Raw genomic sequence first — 20,215 nt, forward strand, 5'->3', positions numbered from 1 at the left:
GGTACCGCCGGGGATGTCCACCTGGCTCTGCCTGGCCACAGTGCAGGCAGCAAGCACCACGGGGGATGCTGCCAGCGTGGGCCTCCAGCCTCGGCACGGAGATGGATTCCTGTGCCAAGCCGGCCAGCCATCACCGCCACCCGCTCCGGCCGAGGTCCCTGCAGGGGCACGGGGGGGTTCACCCCCGGAGAAGGGAGGGCAGGCGCAGATGAGGAGGGCTGGGAGCGCCAGCAGCCCGCCGCGGTGCGCAGATGAGATGTGGCAGGCGTGTAACAAGCCATTAGTCACTGTCACCTTTGCCCGGCAGCCACTGGCAGGGTAATAAATCCCGAGCTGACTCCGGCGGGCCCGTTCCAGGCCACGGCTCCCAGCTTGCCTCCGCGACGCTGCCCGGCTGGGCTGTGAGCAGCTTGCAAATGCATCCCGGTCCCCCCAGGGGACACAGCGCCTTGCGGGGTCCCAAACCGGGGCCAAATCCCTGTGGGGCTGATGGATGGCCGACACGGGCCACCACATCCCCGGGAAATGTCCTTCCCTGGGGACAAGGGGGGGTCACAAATCCCCCCCCGCCCAAGCAGCCCCCTCGCCCCACAGAGCCCGCCCCGGCTCCCTGCCCGCTGCACCTTGCGGTTCCTGGCTCTCCCCAGCCCAACACCAGGAACCGGCACCGGCAGTTGCTGCCAGATCAAAGCAGCCTGGCGTGGCACAGTGCGGCACAGCACAGCACGGCGCACCCGCCGGGAAGGGCTGGCAAACAAGCCAGTCCAGGGAGGCGGCAGGCGGGAAGCACGCATGATACCTCTTCCAAAAATGCTGCTGCTCCTGACGGACGGGGCAGCCAAGTCCCAGGAGCCGCGGCCCGACCCAGCCCTGGGGGCCCCCCCAGCTCCCCAGCACAGCCAGCCCAGTGCCGCGGCTCTCCCCGGTGCCCACGGCCTGACTCATGGCCCCCGGGACGACAGGCAGGGACTGAGGTGCCGCCAGGGTCACCTCTCCACCAAGGGCTGTGGGTTTCAGAGCTCTAACCCCAAACTGCTGGGCGCAAGCCTTCGCCTTGAGACCCAAGCTGCAGTAGCACCCCACGGCAGGGCAGGGGACAGCCCCTGGGGACAGCACCCCTGCATCCCCTGGCATCCCTCCGGCATCACCTACTTGTGGCTCCAGCGTCTGCACTCTCCGCATCCAAAGCCGTCCGCTGGCCGATGTCCGGGGCAGTGCCACCGCCCGTCCCCGGGATCTCCCCAGCACTGGCCACCCGGTGCCGGGGCTCGCCAGCCGCTGGCTTGGTGGTGGCTGTCTCGAGGGATGAAGAGGACGCCTGGAAGAGAAGCAGGACAGAGACTCAGCGCCTTTCCCTTCCCCGGCCTGAGCGCAGTGGGGCCAGAGCACCACCGGCACAGGTGGGGGGCACGGGGGGGCCGGGGCGCACAGATAGAAGATGCTTTTGTTTTCCAGCCGGCCGGTGCACGTGGCCGGCGCGGGAGCCACACGCCAGCCCGCGCCGCGGGGCTACAGCTGGATCCGGCCGATGGCTCCCAGCACAGCCAGACAAGAAAGGCTGGACGGGGGCGGGGGGGGGGGGGGGGGGGGGAGAGGACATGAATCAAAGCGGCGTCCCCTTGCTCGCTGGCGGCAGCTGGCCGGTTAGGCAGCTCCCGATTACTCAACCGGGCAGTGTTTACTCGAGATCAACAACCCCCCCATCGCCTTCCCTGCCAGGCAGGCAAGGGAAACATGCGGCAGGGATGGGGACAGCATTGCTGCTTCTTGCTCGGTTTGGGGACAGTCCCACTCCCCGACCCCCAGCGTTCCCCAGCGCTGCTGTGGCCCTGTGTTTGTTGTAGCTGTCACACTCCCGCGTCAGGCGCACCCAGGCACACAGCTTAGGCTGTCACCACTTCTGTTTATCTTTAATAAAACAACAGCCAGCTACGCTGCATGTACCCCGGCACCGCCACGCCGCGCCGGGACAGACGCACAGCCAACCTGGTCCCAGGTCCAAGAGGGTCCCTGGGATGCTGTGCCCACCCTGCCATAGGTGACATCCACAGGGGACGCTGACACTGGGATGTTCGGGCCAGGGCTGCAAGAATTTTATGTTGATTCTGTTTTTCTCAGGGTTAGTCCTATAAACCTGGAAAGCTGAAGCGAGATGGATGGCAGGTAGATTTTTTGCTGGGAAGCCCTTAGACTCAATGAGCCACGCATGCGAGCGGACGTATAAATTTACCGTTTGCTTCCTGGAAAGGTTTAATTTATGGAATCCATATGGCAGTACCGCACAACCGCGAACGCTCAGCACATCCCGCGAGTCCTCGAGTGCCACCACATACTGGCTCCAACTGGCAGGGCGCCACTGGCTGCCCCGACGATGGTGGGATGCTCTTCTCTTTCCCAATGATTAACAGAAGGTGACTTTCACAGTGGGCAGGCGACAAGCCCAGGGGTTGGTCCCCCTCCCTGAAAGCTTGGCCACGGGATCCCTGAAGGTGGCAAGGACATCTCTCCCAGGGTTCCGGGGGGATGCCATGCCACCACTCCTCCTCTCAGGGTAATGCCCCCGGCAGCAGCAAGCAGCAATCCCCTACCTGTGGGCACAGGAAAGGGCTGGGGCGCACTTTGATACCCAGAGCAACTAATCACTAATTAGCATTAATCATCTCCCATCATGCATCACAGCAGCATTGGGCAAGATGTAGTCAGGGAGTGCCGAGACGGGCCAGGGTTGTGGTGGGGATGGTGGATTTCGGCAACGGTTGCTGGGCCAAGGCCAGCACCCTCCTGCTCCTGGAGGGAGCCCTGGCAGCAGCCCCAGACCCCAACCCACCCATCAGCCCCCCACTCTCTATTTTCCCGCCAGGGGATGCCGTGTTGCAAAAGCACCGGAGATGGGGGGTCCCACCCACCTGCCCAAGGGGCAGCCAGGACCTGTCCCCCCTCACGGTCTGTGCCCCTGGGACCCCCCAGGCAGCAGCCAGAGCTGCCATGGAGCACTGGCCGCCTCCTTGCTTTAACTTCACCCCGCCGCTATCTGTCAGCAAATCATCCCCGGTTACACAGATAAGGAATAATTGATGCAAAGGAGCCATCTGTTTGCGAACACAGAATATCTGCTCAATTAGAAGGGATCTGTCCACCCAGATAAAGCATCGCAGCAGTCCCTCGGGGTGGGGGTGGGGGGGGGTGGGGGGTGTGTGTGGGGGGTGTGTGTGGGAGGCTTCCTCCCCAACCACCACGTCCTCTAAGACTCACCCCCAATTAGAGGTGAGTGGCTTGATTTGGGTGCTAATTTGCTAAGCAGCACCCCAAGGTGCTCAAGCAAAGGCTGGGAGGGGAAGGGTGCTCTGCCACCAAGCGCTGAAATTCAATGGGGGGGCCAGCAGTTCCACCATGGCAATGCTCAGCCTGGCCCCGGGATTCGTGGAGATGCATATCCCCACGGGTGGACAGAGGGGACCAGCCAGCTGTGCCTGCTCAACAGTGCTGAGCTGAGGCCGGCCCATTCATTGCATGGGTGGATGGCTGCAGAATTGCACCCAGGGAGCCTGCATGTGGCCAGAAGGACTCAAGACCAAGCCTGCAACAGCTCACAGCATGCACCGGTCATGCACGGCCCTGGCGGGGACCAAGGCCACAGGGCACAGCCCCAGGCAGCATCCAGGTCGAGGGTTAGGTGTGGAGTGAGGCGATATCAACGTGACATCATTATGGGATGTTACTAACGCAGGAAGAATTGACCTGACATGCAGGCGAGGGCTGCAAGCCAGGGGAGATGGGCAGGGGACAGGCAGAGCAGCTCCACAAGTGACAAAACCAGGGGAGAAAAGGCTCCAACCAAAGCTTGCATGGATGGCCCCACGCACGGCACTCCCTCGACCCCCCCTGCGTGGCATCTGCCTCCATCTTCCCCAGTGGGTCCTCAGCACAAAGGACATGGAGAGCTCAAGCCAGGTCAAAACACAGCCGGTGGCCTCGAGGGACAGGCACAGAGAGGCACGTCACCCATGCCCCCAACACCAGCACGGCAGCACCGTGGTGACCCACCTGCCCTCGACTCGGTGCCCAGGGCAGCAACTTCGCAGCCAGAGAACACGATAGCGGCAAGGGCAGGGAATGGTGTCCCTCTGTCCATCCCTCCCTGCCGAGGGCACATTCCTTCTGCTTCTGTCACCGGGATAAATACCTGCCACAGCACTTGGCTCTCCCCTCGGCCCCAGCTTTGGGATGGTGGTGACGGAGCGGGAAAGCAAAGGGCCGTGGTGGCTCTCCGGCGAGGGATCTAGCATGCAGGTGGCCACGCCGGCGTGCTTCCTGTGCCTTCGGGATACCCGAAAACGCGGCTTCCCCATTCCACCTCCCCTGCGCCTCGCCTGCTGCCGGGGCGGGCTGTGGCGCGCGCGCAGCGGTGATGCCGCCCATGGGGATGCCGCCCACAGAGCGCCGCGGGCACAGCAACGTCCCCTCCACCCCGGCAGCATCGTGCCCGCACAGCTCCAACCTCCGCCCTCCCGGGTGGCAGCACCCCAGAAAACCCCCACACTCCCAGCAGCCAGGGCACCGGAGGTGGATGCGGTCACCGCACTTCGCCTCTTGGCTGGCATCACCACGGCGGGCACAGAGCCCGGCAAGCACCGGCACAGCTGCACCAGCAATGGTTTTTGGCACAGCCTCCGTGCAAACTCCCATGAGTGAGCAAAGGCTGAGGCGGGGAGGATGCTCAGCTCAGAGGGGCCACATCCTGCACCTCCTGGGGGACGTGGGGAGCCAGTGACAGAAGGAGGAGCCCCAGCACAGGGGGAGCAGCATAACCCAGCACCCGGCTTCAAGGTTGGAGGAGTGGATAAACCCCTGCTGCCGCTGTCCCCAGGCCTCCCCAGGCCTGCAAGGCAGCACTCAGAATAAAAAGTGGGTTTGGAGTGTTTAGGGCTGCAGGGAGCAGGCTCCCCCCGGCTCCCGTTGTTGGTGAGGCCACCAAGCCTGCCGGCTCACATTGGGGCTTTATGGGGCTTTAGCACCACCACCGCAGGCACAGCCCCTGCCGCGTGTTCGCCCAGCCGGTTTCAGCTGCTATTCCTTCCAAGAAGCTTTCCCTCCTCCTTCTCCTCCTCCTCCCAGAGGCCTGAAACCAGAGGGTTTTCCCCCAAAAGCAGGCTGAGCTCGGAGACCTGGTGTAGCGAGGGTCCCTGCCGGTGGCACGGCTCAGCACCCCAATGGGTGCCCACAGGAGGGGTGGTGGCTGGATCCCCACATCCCTGCCACCACCGTGTTTAAAGTTTCTCAGCCGTGTTTGCTGGCGGGAAGTTGGAACCTGCAATTACAGCTGTGCTAACCCCTCATTAAAAAGGGGAAGAGGGGGGAGAAAAAATTGGAAAGAAACAAAAGGCTCCAGAAAGAGACACACGGTGCCGTTAACCCTTCCCAAGCTGGGGGTGTGCCCAACCCAGGTGGTACCCCCTGGAAAATGAACACGGCTGCAGGGATGCATCGCTGCGGTGGCAGGGAGCCAGCAGTGACACCGTGTGCTGGGGGTCAGCCCATCCCTGCAGCCATCACTGCCCGCCCGGATCCCCGCTCCAGGTCCCGGCGTACCAGTGAAGCCGGCTGTGCCGTGGCATGGCCCAGCTTGCCGGCGGCACCCGCGTGGGCATGGCTGCAGCTGCGCCGGAGCCGTTTGTCACGGCAGGGCTGTGGTTCCTGCTCGCTCTCCAGTAGCGACACCGTGACGCCTGCTGCAGGAGCCCACACAATATGTTCACACTCATCTCACAGCTGCCCCCAGACAGCCTGAGGTGCTGCGCTCCTCCCCGGCGCGGGGGCCGGTGTGTGCCGGCAGAGCCACGGCATGCTGGCGAGCCACCGGCAGCGGGGCAAGCGGGGATGGAGGGGGCCGGACAGGCGGCACTGGAGACTGTGGTCAGGCTGGACGCCACATGGCGAGACAACGCTGGAAACACCACCAGCACCAGAGAGGGATGCGCTGGTGGCCCACCCACCATGCCCAAGCACCCTGACCCAGGGGCCAGGCTGTGCCATGAGCCCAGGGAACACCGGGCAGGGGGAATGGCCTGACCCTGACCCCCGTGTCACCGCAGCCCACCCTGCACCGCACCAGCAAAGCAGGTTTGCAGCCGCCCACCACCGGCATGGCGGAGGAAGCGCCCTGCGGAAGCGGGTGCAGCACCTCCCTGCTTGCTGCTGCTTTTGGGGTGGAGCATGGCAGCCCCCAGCAGCCCAGCCCCAGCAAGGGTCTGATCCTGCACCCACTCCAGCACGGCTGCATCCCCCCGGTACTCCCAGCCCTGGGGAGCAGTGGGTCCCCACATCATCCTCCTGCCCCCCCCCCCCCCCCCCCCGGTGACACCACCTCACCCACCGTGGCCTCAGCGGCTCTGACAGCCAGCTAACAAGCTGCAGGCAGCAATTTGGGTTATATATAGCCCCAAAGTGACTGCATCTAATTGCTCCAGCACGCACCAGCCCCGCCTCAGGGTCCGGGCGCTGGGTGCAGAGGGACGGGGTGAGCATCACGTGCTCAGCACCCCCCACAAACCCCGGCTGTCAGCCTGTGTCACCCCCAGACCCCCCGAGGCTGGCGGGGCACGAGCATCACCCCATCCCATGCCAGCCCCAAGAGGCAGGGCTGTTCTCGCCAGCTTTGTGCCGGGCCATAAGCAGCTTTGGCTAAAGCTGCCGTCCCAGCCTGTCCCAGCCAGGGACCCTAAGCAGCTTTTGTCCCCTCTCATTAAGGGGTTTCAGCCAGGGGGCCACGGGGTGCAGCACCCAGCACCCCCTCGCCACAGCCCGTGGGCTCCGGCCAGCTGCTCCAGCAGCCCCAGGAGAGAGGGAGGGATGGAGGGAGGGAAGTGGTCCTGCCACCGGCCCCCGGCCCTTTGTGGCAGCCCCTGTCCCCTCGCAGCAGCTGCCAGGCGAGGCGGCGGGCGCAGATGCGGCTGGGGGGGTGATGGTGGGGGGGGCCCCCGCGGCGGCTCCCCATGCCGGCAAGGCGAGAGGCAGCCCCCGCGCAGCCGCCGGCGGGGAGGGGAGCCAGAGCCGAAATTGTTTGCCAGCTTCCTCGAGACGGCACAATGGAGGGCGCGCAGGCGGATCCGGGGTCAGGGGTGAGAGCAGCAATAAGTGGTTTATGCCTTTTGTGAAGAGGCTGAACTGACAGCTCGCTGGATTAACAAAGACGTCCTCTGTTCCCGGGCAGGTCATGTGGAAAGCGCTGCGCCGACCCCTGTCACTTCTTTTTTTTGCAAGAACAGACATTTGTTCGCCAGCGAACGGGGAGGTGATGGAGGGGGAGGCGAGGGGCACGCAGCCGCTCACTCCCGGCTTTCCTCAAGCTCCTCTGGGGCTCTGGGCATGGGGACCGGCGGCTGCCCGCTGCTTCGGCAGCCCTGGCCACGCCACATCCCCTCCCGTGCCTCAGTTTCCCCATGCTGTGGGATAAGCCGCAGCTGGTGGCCATGCACGAGGTCCTGGGGACTTCCAGCACCCCTACCCCACTGCCCAGGCAGTGCTGGGTCCCGCCCCGCCCCGCTCCTGCACCCAGAGCCCCCCATGCTCGCCACCCCATCACCCCTAGGTTGGCTGGGTGGGATGGGACCCAGCGCCCTGCTCTGTGCCAAAGCAGCCCCTGTCCCACTGTGGGAGCACACGGCTCTTGCTTACATCTGCCAGCCCCTGCCAGGCTGGGAAACATTCCCTCCACCCTGCTTTCAAGGCAGGGAAACTGAGGCAGGGGAGTTTGTGAGCATCCCAGCCAGGCACAGACAGCAGGGCTGGCAGCAGCACCTCCGCTCCTGGTGCTGAAAGGAGAGCTGGCTCTGCAAGGAACAACCAGCCCTCTCGAATCCGCAAGCGTTTCCCCAAGGCTGTGCAGCACCGAGCCCTCACTGTCATCATTAGACTTCAGAGTGAACAGCTGAAAAAAGCAGTGCTATTCTACAATGAGACAAACTAACCTGGCCAGACCAGTGACCCCCCGGCCCCAGCTGTCCCTGCAGCTCCCATCTCCCTCTGCCACCACGCCACAGCCCTGGCTCCAAGCCAACATTACCTCTGTCCCCCCAGCACCATGGGGCCCCGGGCCACCCAAATCCTGCAGAGACCCCGCAGGACACGCTGCTGCTGAGACCTTGCTCCATCCCGTGTGCTCCCCATCCGCATCTCAGGGGACACCATGACCCTGCAAGCCAGCATGGCACCCAGCTCACCCACCTCCAGCTCCGGAGCTGCCAGGCAGTCTGCAGCTGCTGTCCCCACCACCCTAAATACCTGCGTCCCCTCCCTCCCACCCTAAATACCTGTCACGGGGAGAGGCAGCTGCCCCAAGGGGCTTTTTACTCTGGAAAATCCCACCTGCCCCACAGAGGCTCATGTTTTCGGGGCATTCCCACATGTGCGAAGCCCCGCTGCATGCTCAGGGGTAAACTGAGGCAGGGAGAAGCAGCCAGGTCGGTGCAAGGCTCTGCCAGGCTCGCCGTGTCGGGTGAGGGGACCTGGCTGGGGGACCCTATCCAACTCGGGGAGGGGTACATCACGGCAATCACACACATGGCAGAAGCCCTCGTCTGCCTCGGCACGGGTCCTGGCGAGGGCCACACGCCGGCTGGGCAATCAGCTTGTGACGCGGTGGAATTAAAGCCTCAATCCCCACCGTGTCCCCCTTCTTCATCCAGCCAGGCAGCTTAGTGCACCGGTTCTCAGCTCCCGCCTGCCATCTAAAGACGGACTAACCACCAGGTCCGGCGCTTCGTTAAGCTGCGGATTAAATGCGCACCATCTGCAAGGTGAAACTTTAATGCAGGATAATACCTGCGGCACATACTCTGCCATGTCACCGCTCGCCCCTGGCAGGCCAGGCAGGTGGGCACAAAGTCCCTGCGGTGGCATGAAGATCCTTAGCAGCACCGTGCCCATCAGCGGGGATTTGGAGGGCTTCACACACGCGAGCGGTACCCAAATTGGATGCCCCCATCCTCCCCGCTGTCCCTCCGCCCCAGCACAGCCCCATGAGGACCCATGCCACAGCCCCCACCCCAGCAACCCCTGTGTCCCCTCTGGGGCAGCCCCCCCAGGCAGGGGACACCCAGGCACTTGGGGAGGTCCTACCATCGCCTCACCTGGTTAATTACTTTAAGTGATTACAGGTCCCCTCATCAGGACAGCAATTAGATCCTGTAGCCAGGAGCTGTCTTCCCTCCTCCCCCAGGGGAAAACATGGGGGGTCTCTGCCTTGTCCCCATTTTTAGAAGCAAATCCCACGTCTCCAGCCCTCGAAGGTGACCCAGGTGCCTGCTGCTCCCACAGCTCAGCGAAGCCCCTAGGGATGCCCAGGCCAGCAGCATCACCCAAGCTGCAGCAGTGACACCCGGACTGTCCCTAGCTACGGTGGGGACAGAGCTAGGCTGAATGTCACGCAGAGGCAGGAGGGATGCCGGGTACCACTCAGCAGGGAGGAGGGATGCTGGCAGGGGACAGCACACCCCAAAGGTGGGTGGGGGAGGATGAGGCACCCGCCTGCCGACTCAGCACCCCGACGAATTACACCAGATTACAGGTCCCTGCTAAGGTCAGCAGGGAAAGGAGCCAAGGAGGCATTCCACCTCCTGGCCTGCTCCTGCTGGAGGATTTACAGCCAGGACTTGGCGACGGGCTGAGTAATTAGTGCCGGGAGGGAGATGGCTGAATCAGCACCCAGCAATCCACACCAAAGGGACGGAGCCGGAGGAGGGGGGATCGTGAAGCCCCAAGCTGGGGGGGCTATGGAACTGAGAGCAGCCCCCTGGGATACAGGGGGCAATGGGTGACCCAGCAGTGTCTGCCAGCAGGGAGGTCAGCCCTACACCTGTGAGCACTGGGGGAAAGCCAGCTGGCTCAGCATCCCCCATCCCCAACCTGCTGCTCTGAGGTCAGCTCTGGCTCAGCACCTCTGAGTTGGTCTCTTGAGGTGTCACTTTGGGAATGCCCCAGGATGTAGCTATGGCCCGCAAAAGCCCCCCATCCCACTCATCTAAACACGAACATGGCTCTGCTCCTCCCTTCATGGCCTAGATGCTGCATCCCAGGATGCTGGAGCCCCGGGATGCCCAAGCATCCGCCCAGCCATGCCCAGGCAGCTGCCATCAATTTACTGGGGTTGGGAATGGCAGGGCTGGCTCGCCAGCAGAGCCGGCCCCTGCTCCACGGCTGATTACAGCCATTTCCCTGCCTGTTCCCCCTCCCTGCTGTCTGCCTCCTGCCTCCGTCTGCTGCCTGGTTTTACGAGGGCCATTTCCAAGAGGTCGCTGGAAATAGATTTTTATCACCTCGTGATAAATATCGTTTACGGTGACATTACTGCTCAGAGCAGCCATGCAGAGGAGGGAGGAGAGGTGGGCTGGGGGACACCCGCCCATAGCCCCCAGCTCCGCTGAGCCCCTTCTCATCCCTGTCCCCATCCCTGCAGGTTTGGGCAGCACCAAGCCCTGACACCATCCATCTATCCACGCAGCGCGAACAGAGGGAGCCGCATCATTAGCCCCGCGCACCATTAAGCACTTAAAAAGCCATAGGAATAAGCCGCGCCATTAGCTGACAAGCGAGCTGGGAGGGGAGGGATGCACAGTAGTGGTGTGGGGAACAGAGTGTGGAGCGGGGATCTCACCACCCTACACACTGCAGAGTGCCCACAAAACCCCTGGGAGAGATGCTCTGGTCCCCCGAGAGCTGCAGTGTGGCCAGGAAAGGGGGGCAGAACAGCCCCCTTCTGCACACAGCTCCAGGGTGGAAAACCAGGGGCTTTCAGAGCTGACATCACTTCTGCAGGGGTGAAGCCACCTGGCACTTCTCCAGAGGGAGTTTTCAGGAGCGCAGGGAGAACTGGCTCCCTGCTCATCCCCTCTGAGCCTGCCCCCACCAGGCTGTGCTTTAGGGACGGAGCTGGCACTGGGATCCAGGAGAAAAAGCCACTGCTGGGCTGAGAACTGCAAACTCATGACAGCCACGGCACCGGCACCGGGTGTTGCCAGCCTGTGCAGCAGCGATGCCGTGGCCCAGGGGAGCACAGGTCCTGCCCCGGCCAAGCCCGCAGGCAGGACGGCTGCCAAGCTGTGCCCACAGGCAGCTGCCACTGGAGAAGGGCACAGCAGCGGGCAGGGGGCCAAGGCCAACCCGCTGCCCGTGCCAGCCCTGCCACACACCACGCTGGGCGCCGGCCACCCCCGGAGAGGACAATCACCCCTTTCACCAGCGCCGAGCTGGGGGTGTCACCAGCGGGGATGGAGCCATGGTCCCCAGGGGGCCTCCCTGTGGTGAGCAGCCCTGCAAAAGCAGGGGTGAAGCACAGCAGCGAGCCCCGCCATGGCACCGGCGGGAGAGCCAGCCTGCAACACCCTGCAAAGAGCAACCCTCACCCGCAGGCAGAGAGCGCGGCAATGCCAGCCTGTGCCAAGAATCCTGTCTTCTCTCCCCAGCCCTGGCACTGGGTCCCTCGGGCAAGGTACCTCCTGCCCCGCTGCCTCAGTCTCCCCAACATCCAGGAGCCAGCAGGGATGCCAGGGGCACAGGCAGAGGCTGGGCAGCCACGGGGGGAGCCCAGCGCTACATTTTGGCTGCTTCTTGCAACACGCAGTGCAAACCTGCCGCGGCGCAGAGCCCCGGCGTCTCACTTGGCAAGCAGCCCCGCGGCGTGGGGCTGGGAGGGAGGGAGGGAGCCGGGCTTTGTGTGGGGACAGGCCTCGGCGAGACAGCGGCAGCAGCCACCTGCCATGAGCCACCGCGGCGGCACAGCCCCTCCTCTGCTCTCCACAACCGGCCGGTGGAAAACAACCCCGAGAAGGGCCAGCCCAGTTGGCACCACAGGCTGCATGGGCACAGCCAGCCCCACATGCAAGGGACGCAGCAGAGATGTCATCTCGCTGCCAGGACACATGCGTGGGTCAGCGGGCACTGCCCCCGTGCCATCGCCCCCGCTGAGGCTGCGCCAGCAGCTGGCACTGTTCCCTGGTGCCACGTCCCACCTCAGGAGATAGGGCTCCCCTGGCAGCCCCCCAAGGATGAGGGGTCCCTCATCCATCCCCAAAGACCCCCACGGCAGGCAGCGTGCCCAGCGGCAGGATGAGTTACCGAGCCAGCTGCCTCTACCGAGCATGAAAGGGCGTTTGTTCACCTGGCGAGCAGCTCGCTGGCCCCAGGGACAGGCTCCTGCCACCGCCTCGTGGCTCCCGGCACGCAGGAGCCACCGCCGGAGCCAGCATGCCCTGGCAGGGCCACCTCCCTGGCGGTCGTGGTGACCTTATGTGTCACTGCAGGGAGAGCCTGTGCGCTGCTGCCAGCCCAGCGCTTGGCCCGGCACATGGCTCCCACCGCCAAGGCAGGCCCGCGGCTTGGCACCCACCGTGCCCGCCGCCTGCCTGCGGCCCCACCGCATCACCCCTCCTCCCCGCCGGCTGGTAGGGGGGTGGGCAGCAGCTGCAGGCAGACAGACACCCAGCAAGAGCACAGACCCCCGCCCATGCTGCCCGGAGCCCTACGGCGGACGTTTGGGCATGCCCTGCCCGCAGTGGGACCGGCACAGCCCGGGGGCAGGAGGCGAGGCCAGGAGGCGAAGGACCGGCAGCCTGTGGGGATGCTGCCTGCTCCAGGGCCACCCAGCCGCGGGCATCCCTCCGAGGCAGACGGCTCCAACCTCAGCCCACCCAGCTGAGCACCTGGGGCGGGGGGCAGCTTTGCCCCCCATCACCCACAAACAGAGCCAGGCACTGCCAGGGAGGCAGTGGCCATGTGGCCCAAATCCCTTCACCCCCCTGCCGAGCACCGCTGTGCCCCTGGGGTTGCCAGACCCGCACCCCCCCCCGAGGATGAGTGCGTGTGCTGCAGCCCCGGGGGAGCGCCCCTGTTGGGATGCCCCCCAGGAAAGCAGCCTACAGGCTTGCTGGGGTGCAGAGAGACCATTTTACTGGTTTCTGAAATAAAAATAATATAAAAAACCCGCCAGCCAGCCTGGCAGCACCGTACAAACTTTGCGGCAAGTTGCGCCGAGCCCCCCTGGTACCCACGGCAGGCTGGGGTGCCACAGGGGGTCCCACTGCTGCACCACCCCCCAGACACACCCCCACACACCCACTCCACAGCAGGGGCTGCCCCCCAGGCCCCCCAGCCTGGCAGCTTGGGGGGGCACGCAACAAGTCCGGGGGGGTTCATCACCCTGCTCCCCCCTCCACCCCCAGCAAGGACACCCCCTTCCCCCGGGTACACCACACCACCACCCCCCCCTTCGGGCTGGGGGGTTGGGGTGGGTACAGGCAGCTGCCTACCCTGCACCTACCTGCGGGCTGCGGGCAGGAGCGGGGACCCGGCGGCAGCGAGCGGGAGGCGGCAGCGCCGCGCACACGCACCATCAAATCCCGAACCGCCGGGCGGGGAGGGGGGGTCAGAGAAATTAATAACCGAGAAAAAGGCACTTACCCCCTCCCCGGGGCTCGCCGCTGTGCCGCGGGGGTGGCTGGAGGGTGGCGCTGGGGAGGATGGGGGGGATCAAAGGCTGGCGGGGGGGGGGGAGGGGGGGGTCTCGCCAGCCCCCGCTGCCTGCCACAACAAAGAGCCAGACACAACAAAAGCAGCATATGGCCAGAGCCGCGCGGGGCTGTAAATTAAACATAAAGGGAAGATTAGATAATTAATGAGCGCTCCCGGGCCGGCCTCCGGGGGAGGGGGCTGCCTGCTGCGAGGAGCCCTTCGCCCCGCGCCCAGCCCCGACGGGGAGGGGGAAGCGATGGCTCCGGCAGCCGGGGGGGGCCGGGGGGGCACCTGTTGGGAGGGGAGGGCGGGCAGCGGCCGGATCCAGCCCCACCAGCTGCTCCGGGGCGCAGCCCAGCCGGACCGCCAGCGCCTAAGAGGATTAACGGGGGCACGCACTCCCCCCCCCCCCGGGAACAGTCCTGAAGCTGCATGGCTGGGGGGGGGGGGGGGGGTATCCCCCGTGCCCCCCCGTCCGAGCGCTCCACCCCTGCCCCAGCCCCGCCAGTGGGCAGCCAGCATCCCGGGGTGGGGGGACAGGGACCTCTGCCTCCCACCACCTCTAGGGGTGGGGGGCACGGCTTGCCATTGCCCCCCTGCCCGTGCGTGTGTGTGTGTCCCCCGCAGGCAAAGCGGCTCCTGTGCTGCCAGGAGCACAGAGCTGTTTGCAGTGCTCGAAAGCACCCTGCTTGGCAGGGGGGGAAACTGGGGGGGGGGGGGGGGGGGGGGGGAACTGAGGCAGGGGAGCAGCAAGGCCACGCTGGTGGCTCAGATCTGCATGCGGACAGACTGGGGATGTCCCCAGCAAGCCCTGCGACCCAGCATCTCCTGGCGGGCTGGTTCCCAAAGGGTGGTACCCTGGGAAGGGGGTGCCCAAAACACCATCAGGCTCAGCCCTGGCCGGGGGAAAGAGTTAATCCCATTATTGGCAGGCTCGCAGATGGCGACTGCGTGATTCCCCTGCTTAGCAGATTTAACAGCTAAGGCAGGAGGGAGGGAAGGAGCCGGGGGGATCCTAACCCCCCAAACACACACACAGCAGAGGCATGGGGTCAATAAACCCGCAGTCCCAAGCCAGAAGAGCCTGCAAGCACCCAGGGATGCTTCCCTACTCCCCATGGGTACCACAAAGCACACCTGCGATGGCAGAGGGTGCTGAGTGGGCAGGATGCAGCCAGGGTGCACTAAACCCTTTGCAAACACGAAGTCCACCCAACCTTGTCCCGGACAAGGGGTTGCAGACAAGGCAGGGGACTTGGGGACACCCAGGCTGCATGTTGTCCCCATGCCAAACCCACTGCCCCAGCAAAGCACCAGCTCCTGGGGGAGGTCGGGGGCCAGGTCCTGCTTCCCCAGCTCCGGGATATTTCAGCAGCTGCTCCCAGGGTTTGGGAGGTGGCAGCAACAGCCGGGGCTGGAGCCCAGGATTAGCGAGTGTGGGAAAAGCCTGGCGGGAGGCCAGGGACAGAGAGGCCAAAGCATCCCAGACCGGGAGCAGAGAGGACACATGCAAAGGGATGGAGGGAGGGATGGCCAGAAGCCACCAGCTTCCCATCGCTGCGACATCGGTGTGTACCCACGAGACTCTGCCTGAGCACCTCCACCCCTGCCACGAGCCTGACAGGGCTCAGCAGCCTTCACCTCGCACCCGTTTCCCATCACAGCCCCGCTGGAGCCCCCAGATAACCCCAGCTGCAACTGGCAGGTCCTGGCAGCACCCAGCCCGGCCCCAGCGGGCAGGATGAGGCCAGCAGCCTCCAAAGCAAACCTGCCTGCTCTCCTTTTAAGCTGTTGCAAAACACTGCGCCTTTGATTCTGCGGGCGGCAGGGCAACACAGGGCAAACAGTAATGCCCAGCTTGGCACACTGGAAACTAACCCCCCCTGGCCACCCGCACCAGCCCTCTTCACCTCCCTCTTCCGCCCGGGAGGGACCCCAGGGATGGGGAGGGCACATGTGAGACATCCCCTTGCAAAAGGCCCTGAGTTGCCATGCCAGAGGTTGCCACGGCAATGGGAAAGCAGGAATCTGGGTGGAAAAGGGGCGTGTGTGCGATCCCCCAGGGCTGTGGGGGCACAGCATGGTGCCAGGGTCCCCCTTCCAGAGCCACAGTGTGCAACAGGAGATGGGTTGGGGTACCATGGCACCCCCTCATCTTCTGCCCCAGGCAGGGAATAAAGATGCACCCACCCCTGCGCCCCAGTCTGGCCCCACTACTCATGGATGGACGTCTCCATGCCACCCCCCTCCTGCTGGCATCTCTTCCTTGGAGGGCCGCTGGCAGGTTTGGGGGTGCAGGAACATGTGCACCAGAGCGAGCACAGCCTCAGCACACTGACATGGCTCAGGTCAGTGGCAGTGACACTGAAGCAAACCTGGCCAGTGTCTGATCCCCAGCAAGAGGGGACAGCCCCAGAGTCTTGGGGACACACCACATTTAGGGGGTCTGGGTACCAGGGGAAGCAGCAAAGCCCCAGTGAGCACCCCTGTCCATGATATGAGCAGGATGGGGCCCAGGGAAAGACCCCAGCAGGATCAGGGCTACTGGGAGGGCAGTCTGCTCCCCAGCCCTGCTGTGCCTCAGTTTCCCCTGCTATAAAGGCCTTACTGGCTGCAGGCAGGAACGCTACAGGCAGTGTTACGGCAGCCGCCCAGCCCCACGGCTCACCCAGCCATCTGGGAGCAAGACACTAGCACTGCTTTCCAACCTGCCCATCCGGGAGCTCCGGCACAGCTCCCGGCGGACCCACCCCACATGCTGGCACAGGGGAGAAGGTGCTTGATGGCCAGACTGCAAGTACCCCTCTCTAGCTCCCTCCCCTCACTCCAGGCACTGGCCAGCCAGCATGGGAGCCTGTTTGTGCCTTGTGAGCCCAGCCAAAGCCCCTGGAAACCCACCCTGGGGAGCCCCAGCTCCTGTCTCCATCCCGCACTGGCGCAGGGCTCCCCACGCCAGAGCATCCTCCCTTGGGAAGCAGCTCAGCCAAGCCCCGCTGCTCCCACAAACCATCTGGGTGCCAAGCAAGCCATGGTGATGCTCGGCTGTCTGGGTCCTCCCCTGTCCCATGCCATCCACAGGCTCTCAGGGGTCTCCCTATGCCACATTCAGGCTTCTAGGGGGGGGGACCCTGAGGCATGCCCAGCCGGCAGCATGGTGCAGGGACACCACCACCCCCCCAGCCGCCACGCAGCTATTTCCATACATTAGAGATCTGATGATCCATCATCTGGGAGCAGACAGGTTGAGGCTGGGAGCTGCCTTCCCTGTGCCAGCCCAGACAGCACTCCCAGGGGACTAATACCGGCATGTAAATATTAGATACTTTTGTCTCCTCCGAGGCCAATTACACAAATCGTGGCAGCTCCCGTAGGACTCTCTGCGTCTACTTACTGTATCATCATTAACAGCTTATTAGAGAACAGCTGCTCAAAGAGGGGGGAAACAAAAAAAAATAAAACCACTACCAAAAAAAGCCCCAGGAGAGACGGCAAGGAGACATGCACATAGGACAGACTGGGAAGCATGACCTCGGCACCCAGGGCCACCCGCACCCATCCCCGCAATGCCACCGGCATGCCCAGCCCACTCTGCAACCCCAGCAGTGGGACCAATCTGAAAACCACGCTGGGATCTACTGCAGGCTTCCCGGGAGGTGCTGGGAAGGGGGTAGAGGAATGGTCCCTGGGGGTGTCAGATCATGGGGTGGTGGGGAACAGGAGCAAGGTGGCCACAGGACCTCCAGGGAAAGGAGTAGCTGGAGTGAAACCACCAAAGCAACATCGCACTCCCAAACCAGGGTCATATTGGGGGCTGGAAGGTCCCTCCGTGCCTGGGAGGGAGGTTACTGCTCAGCCTTTGGGTGCCTGTCACCTGCCCAAGGGCAGCAAGTCCTCCCCGGGTGGCAGGAGGGGACAGGTTTCACATGGGGGGTGGTGGGGGATACACTGGGGAGGGGGCTGGAGGCTGTGATATCAGCCCCCGCCTGGGGCAGTGCTATCCAGGGGATGCTTCTCCATCCCCCCTACTCTGGGATGGGGGTGGGTGGGGGGGTGTCACAACGTTTGAGGTGAGCCCCCCAGCACAGCACAGCCTCTCTGAGGGGGACGCACTCCCTAAGCCAACTACAGCATCATTAAAAGATGCAGCTGATTGGGAGCCAGATATTCCTTGCCCTCCTCCTGGTCCCCTGCGGGTGATGATGGCCGGGAGGACAGGGGTGTTTTTTGGGGGTGCCACATTCCTCCACCCCTCCTGGCTCCTCCGAGGGGTCGAGCCCCAGGTGCAATTAGGCAACGTCAATCACAGCCCTGACACGTGCACTAACGCCATCCCCTGCGGGCACTGAGGGCAGCCGGGGTCCCCGGCGAGGTGGCAGTGGGTGCCCCTGGGGCCACCCTGGGGTGCCTGTGGGCAGGCGGCCGGTGTCCCCGGGAGGATGCCACGACATGCTTCTGGTGCGCTCTAGCGTCAGCCAGCATTAATGCATTGCCGGCACCGCGCAGCACGGCTGGACATCCACACGTGCAGGGATGCCTGGCACGGCCACCGGACCCCCTTGGCAGGGGGGGGGGGACACGGCCACCAGCTGCACCTCGCCCCTGCACGGGTGGCTTTGCAGGGCTGATGTCCCTTACCAGAGAGGGGCAGATGCCCCATGCTAGGGCGGGGGCGGGGGGGGCAAAAGCGATGCAGCCACCCCACGCAGGGGCAGATGCTTTGCAGAGTGGGACCCGCGAGGCAGGAGGGGAGCGGGGCTCCACGGGGCTTTGGGGGGACGGTGTGTGAGCAGGGAGGTAGCAGCTTCCCGTCTGATTGCTAATTATCCTCGTTATTCCATGTCAGACACTTTATGAAGCACCAGAGTGATTTGCTCTTTCCCTGTAATTAGGCACGTCGCAATTACCATCTAATTCAGGTTCAAGCTCCACGTCCTCACGACCTTCCCGGCCTCAACACAATGTCCCTGCTCGTCTCTCCAGGCCCCCCCCCCCCCCCCCCCCAGCCCGTGTGTCATCCCCTCCCCCTGCCTGGCTGTCTTGCGTGCCTGAGGGAGATGGGTACCACATCCTCCATCCTCGGCTGGTGGGAGGATGGGACACGGAGCAGCCCCACCACCCACCACCCCCACAATCCTCCCAGCTCAATGGGATGCCAAAAGCCCCCAGGCCAGGTCTGATGTCCCCCACCAGGGACGGGAGGGTGACAGTCCCCAGCACAGCGCTTCTGAGCATCCCTGAGCCCTGCAGATTTTGGCCCAGCTACAGCAGAACTGGGGCCAGCGCTGAGCCCCTGCATGCTGCCGGACCCTGCCCGTGCACTGCTCCACACCAGCTGCCACCTCAATAGCAGAACTGGGGCCAGCGCTGAGCCCCTGCATGCTGCCGGACCCTGCCCGTGCACTGCTCCACACCAGCTGCCACCTCATCCCCATTAGGGTCACGTTAGACACCACAGGATGTATTTAAGTGCTCATGCCACATCCAGGTCCCACCCTCAGCTCCCATTCCCAACAGGACAACGGCATGAGAACAACCATGCAGCAAAACCCCCATCCACAAGGCTTTTTTTTTTAAACAAAAAACTGGGAAATAAAGAGGGTAGGAGCCCAGGTGAGCAGCGGCTCTCACGACTTCCCAGCATGGCACTGGCTCATTCAGGGATTTCCTCTCCCCACCTGGCCCACAGCGTTTGCTCCGGGAAGAACCACAGCTCCTTCCAGAGCATCCTCCTGGCAGCCCCCGGCCACGAGCAAAAGCGCTGCCAGTGCTGCAGCACCAGGCGCTGTGCCGTGCCAGGCTCCACCGCTGCACCCAGCAGCACCGGAGTCACAGCAGAAAGATGCCCTCCCCCTCCCAGCAGCTAATTAATCCTTCTGCTCAGGCAGAGCTCATTAGTGCTGGTGCAACGAAGGGCTGCTCCTGCTCTGGCTGCCCGGCACAGCCGCCCTTCCCGGCGGAGAGCAAGGTCAGCACGAGGGGCCATCCGGCACTGGCACCACCACGCTTGCCCTGGCCTCTGCCTTCTGTCCCCCTCGATAGCCTTTCCTGCAGGCTGGTGGTGTTTTTTCAAGCTTATACCATAGGAAAATAATAAAATCTAACCAAAAAAAAAAGGGGGGGGGGTGGAGGGGGTGGAGAAAAGGCCCCCCCGAGCATGAACATGAGGGAGAAGCAGCCAAGGAAAGCAGAGGAGTCAGCCAAGTGCCTCGCTCCGTGCCAGGCAGGGCGCGAGTGGGCCGCCCTGTAAATGTTTTGAATTTCCAAAACAGGAGGGAGAAGCCAAGAGCTGCCGAGTTCCCCCACACGCCAAGAAGGACAAAGGGCATCCCTGCGCGGCAGAGGTGTGGGCAGGCACCCAGCACCCCGGCTCCCCTCCATCCCGGCTCGCCTGTGGCCCTCTGGGATGCGCCGTGCCGGGGCGATGCGGTGTGGGGGCCCCCTCTGGCTTGGCTCTAATTATAGCCAGGGAGAGGAAGCGTGACAGTGCCAGGTGAGGGCGAGCGACAGGCGTGGGGCTGGCAGTGGCCCTGCGGGCAGGTCCCACGTGAGGATGATGGGTGGCTGTGGGTGGGATGTGCACTCACCAGGACAGCCCTGAGCAGAGACCAGAGCGATCTGGTGCATGGCAAAGCCCCCAGCCTGCCATCCCGGCAGAGTGCGAGCCCCCCAGCTCGCACCCCTCAGGAACCTGCCCCCTTCAAGGGCCAAATCT

General features: G+C 64.2%; 1 protein-coding gene across 1 annotated transcript in view; it reads right to left on the reverse strand.

Annotated features, from left to right (window-relative positions):
• The window catches only part of GSE1 (Gse1 coiled-coil protein), a 100,066-nt gene that overhangs the window by 62,555 nt on the left and 17,296 nt on the right, over window positions 1–20,215 (reverse strand). The window contains 1 exon segment of the mRNA XM_055726630.1: window positions 1,153–1,318. Coding sequence (XP_055582605.1) covers window positions 1,153–1,318 — 166 coding nt within the window.

This window comes from Falco cherrug, chromosome 14, assembly GCF_023634085.1.
Source record: "Falco cherrug isolate bFalChe1 chromosome 14, bFalChe1.pri, whole genome shotgun sequence".
NCBI classification, from domain to species: Eukaryota; Metazoa; Chordata; class Aves; order Falconiformes; family Falconidae; genus Falco; species Falco cherrug.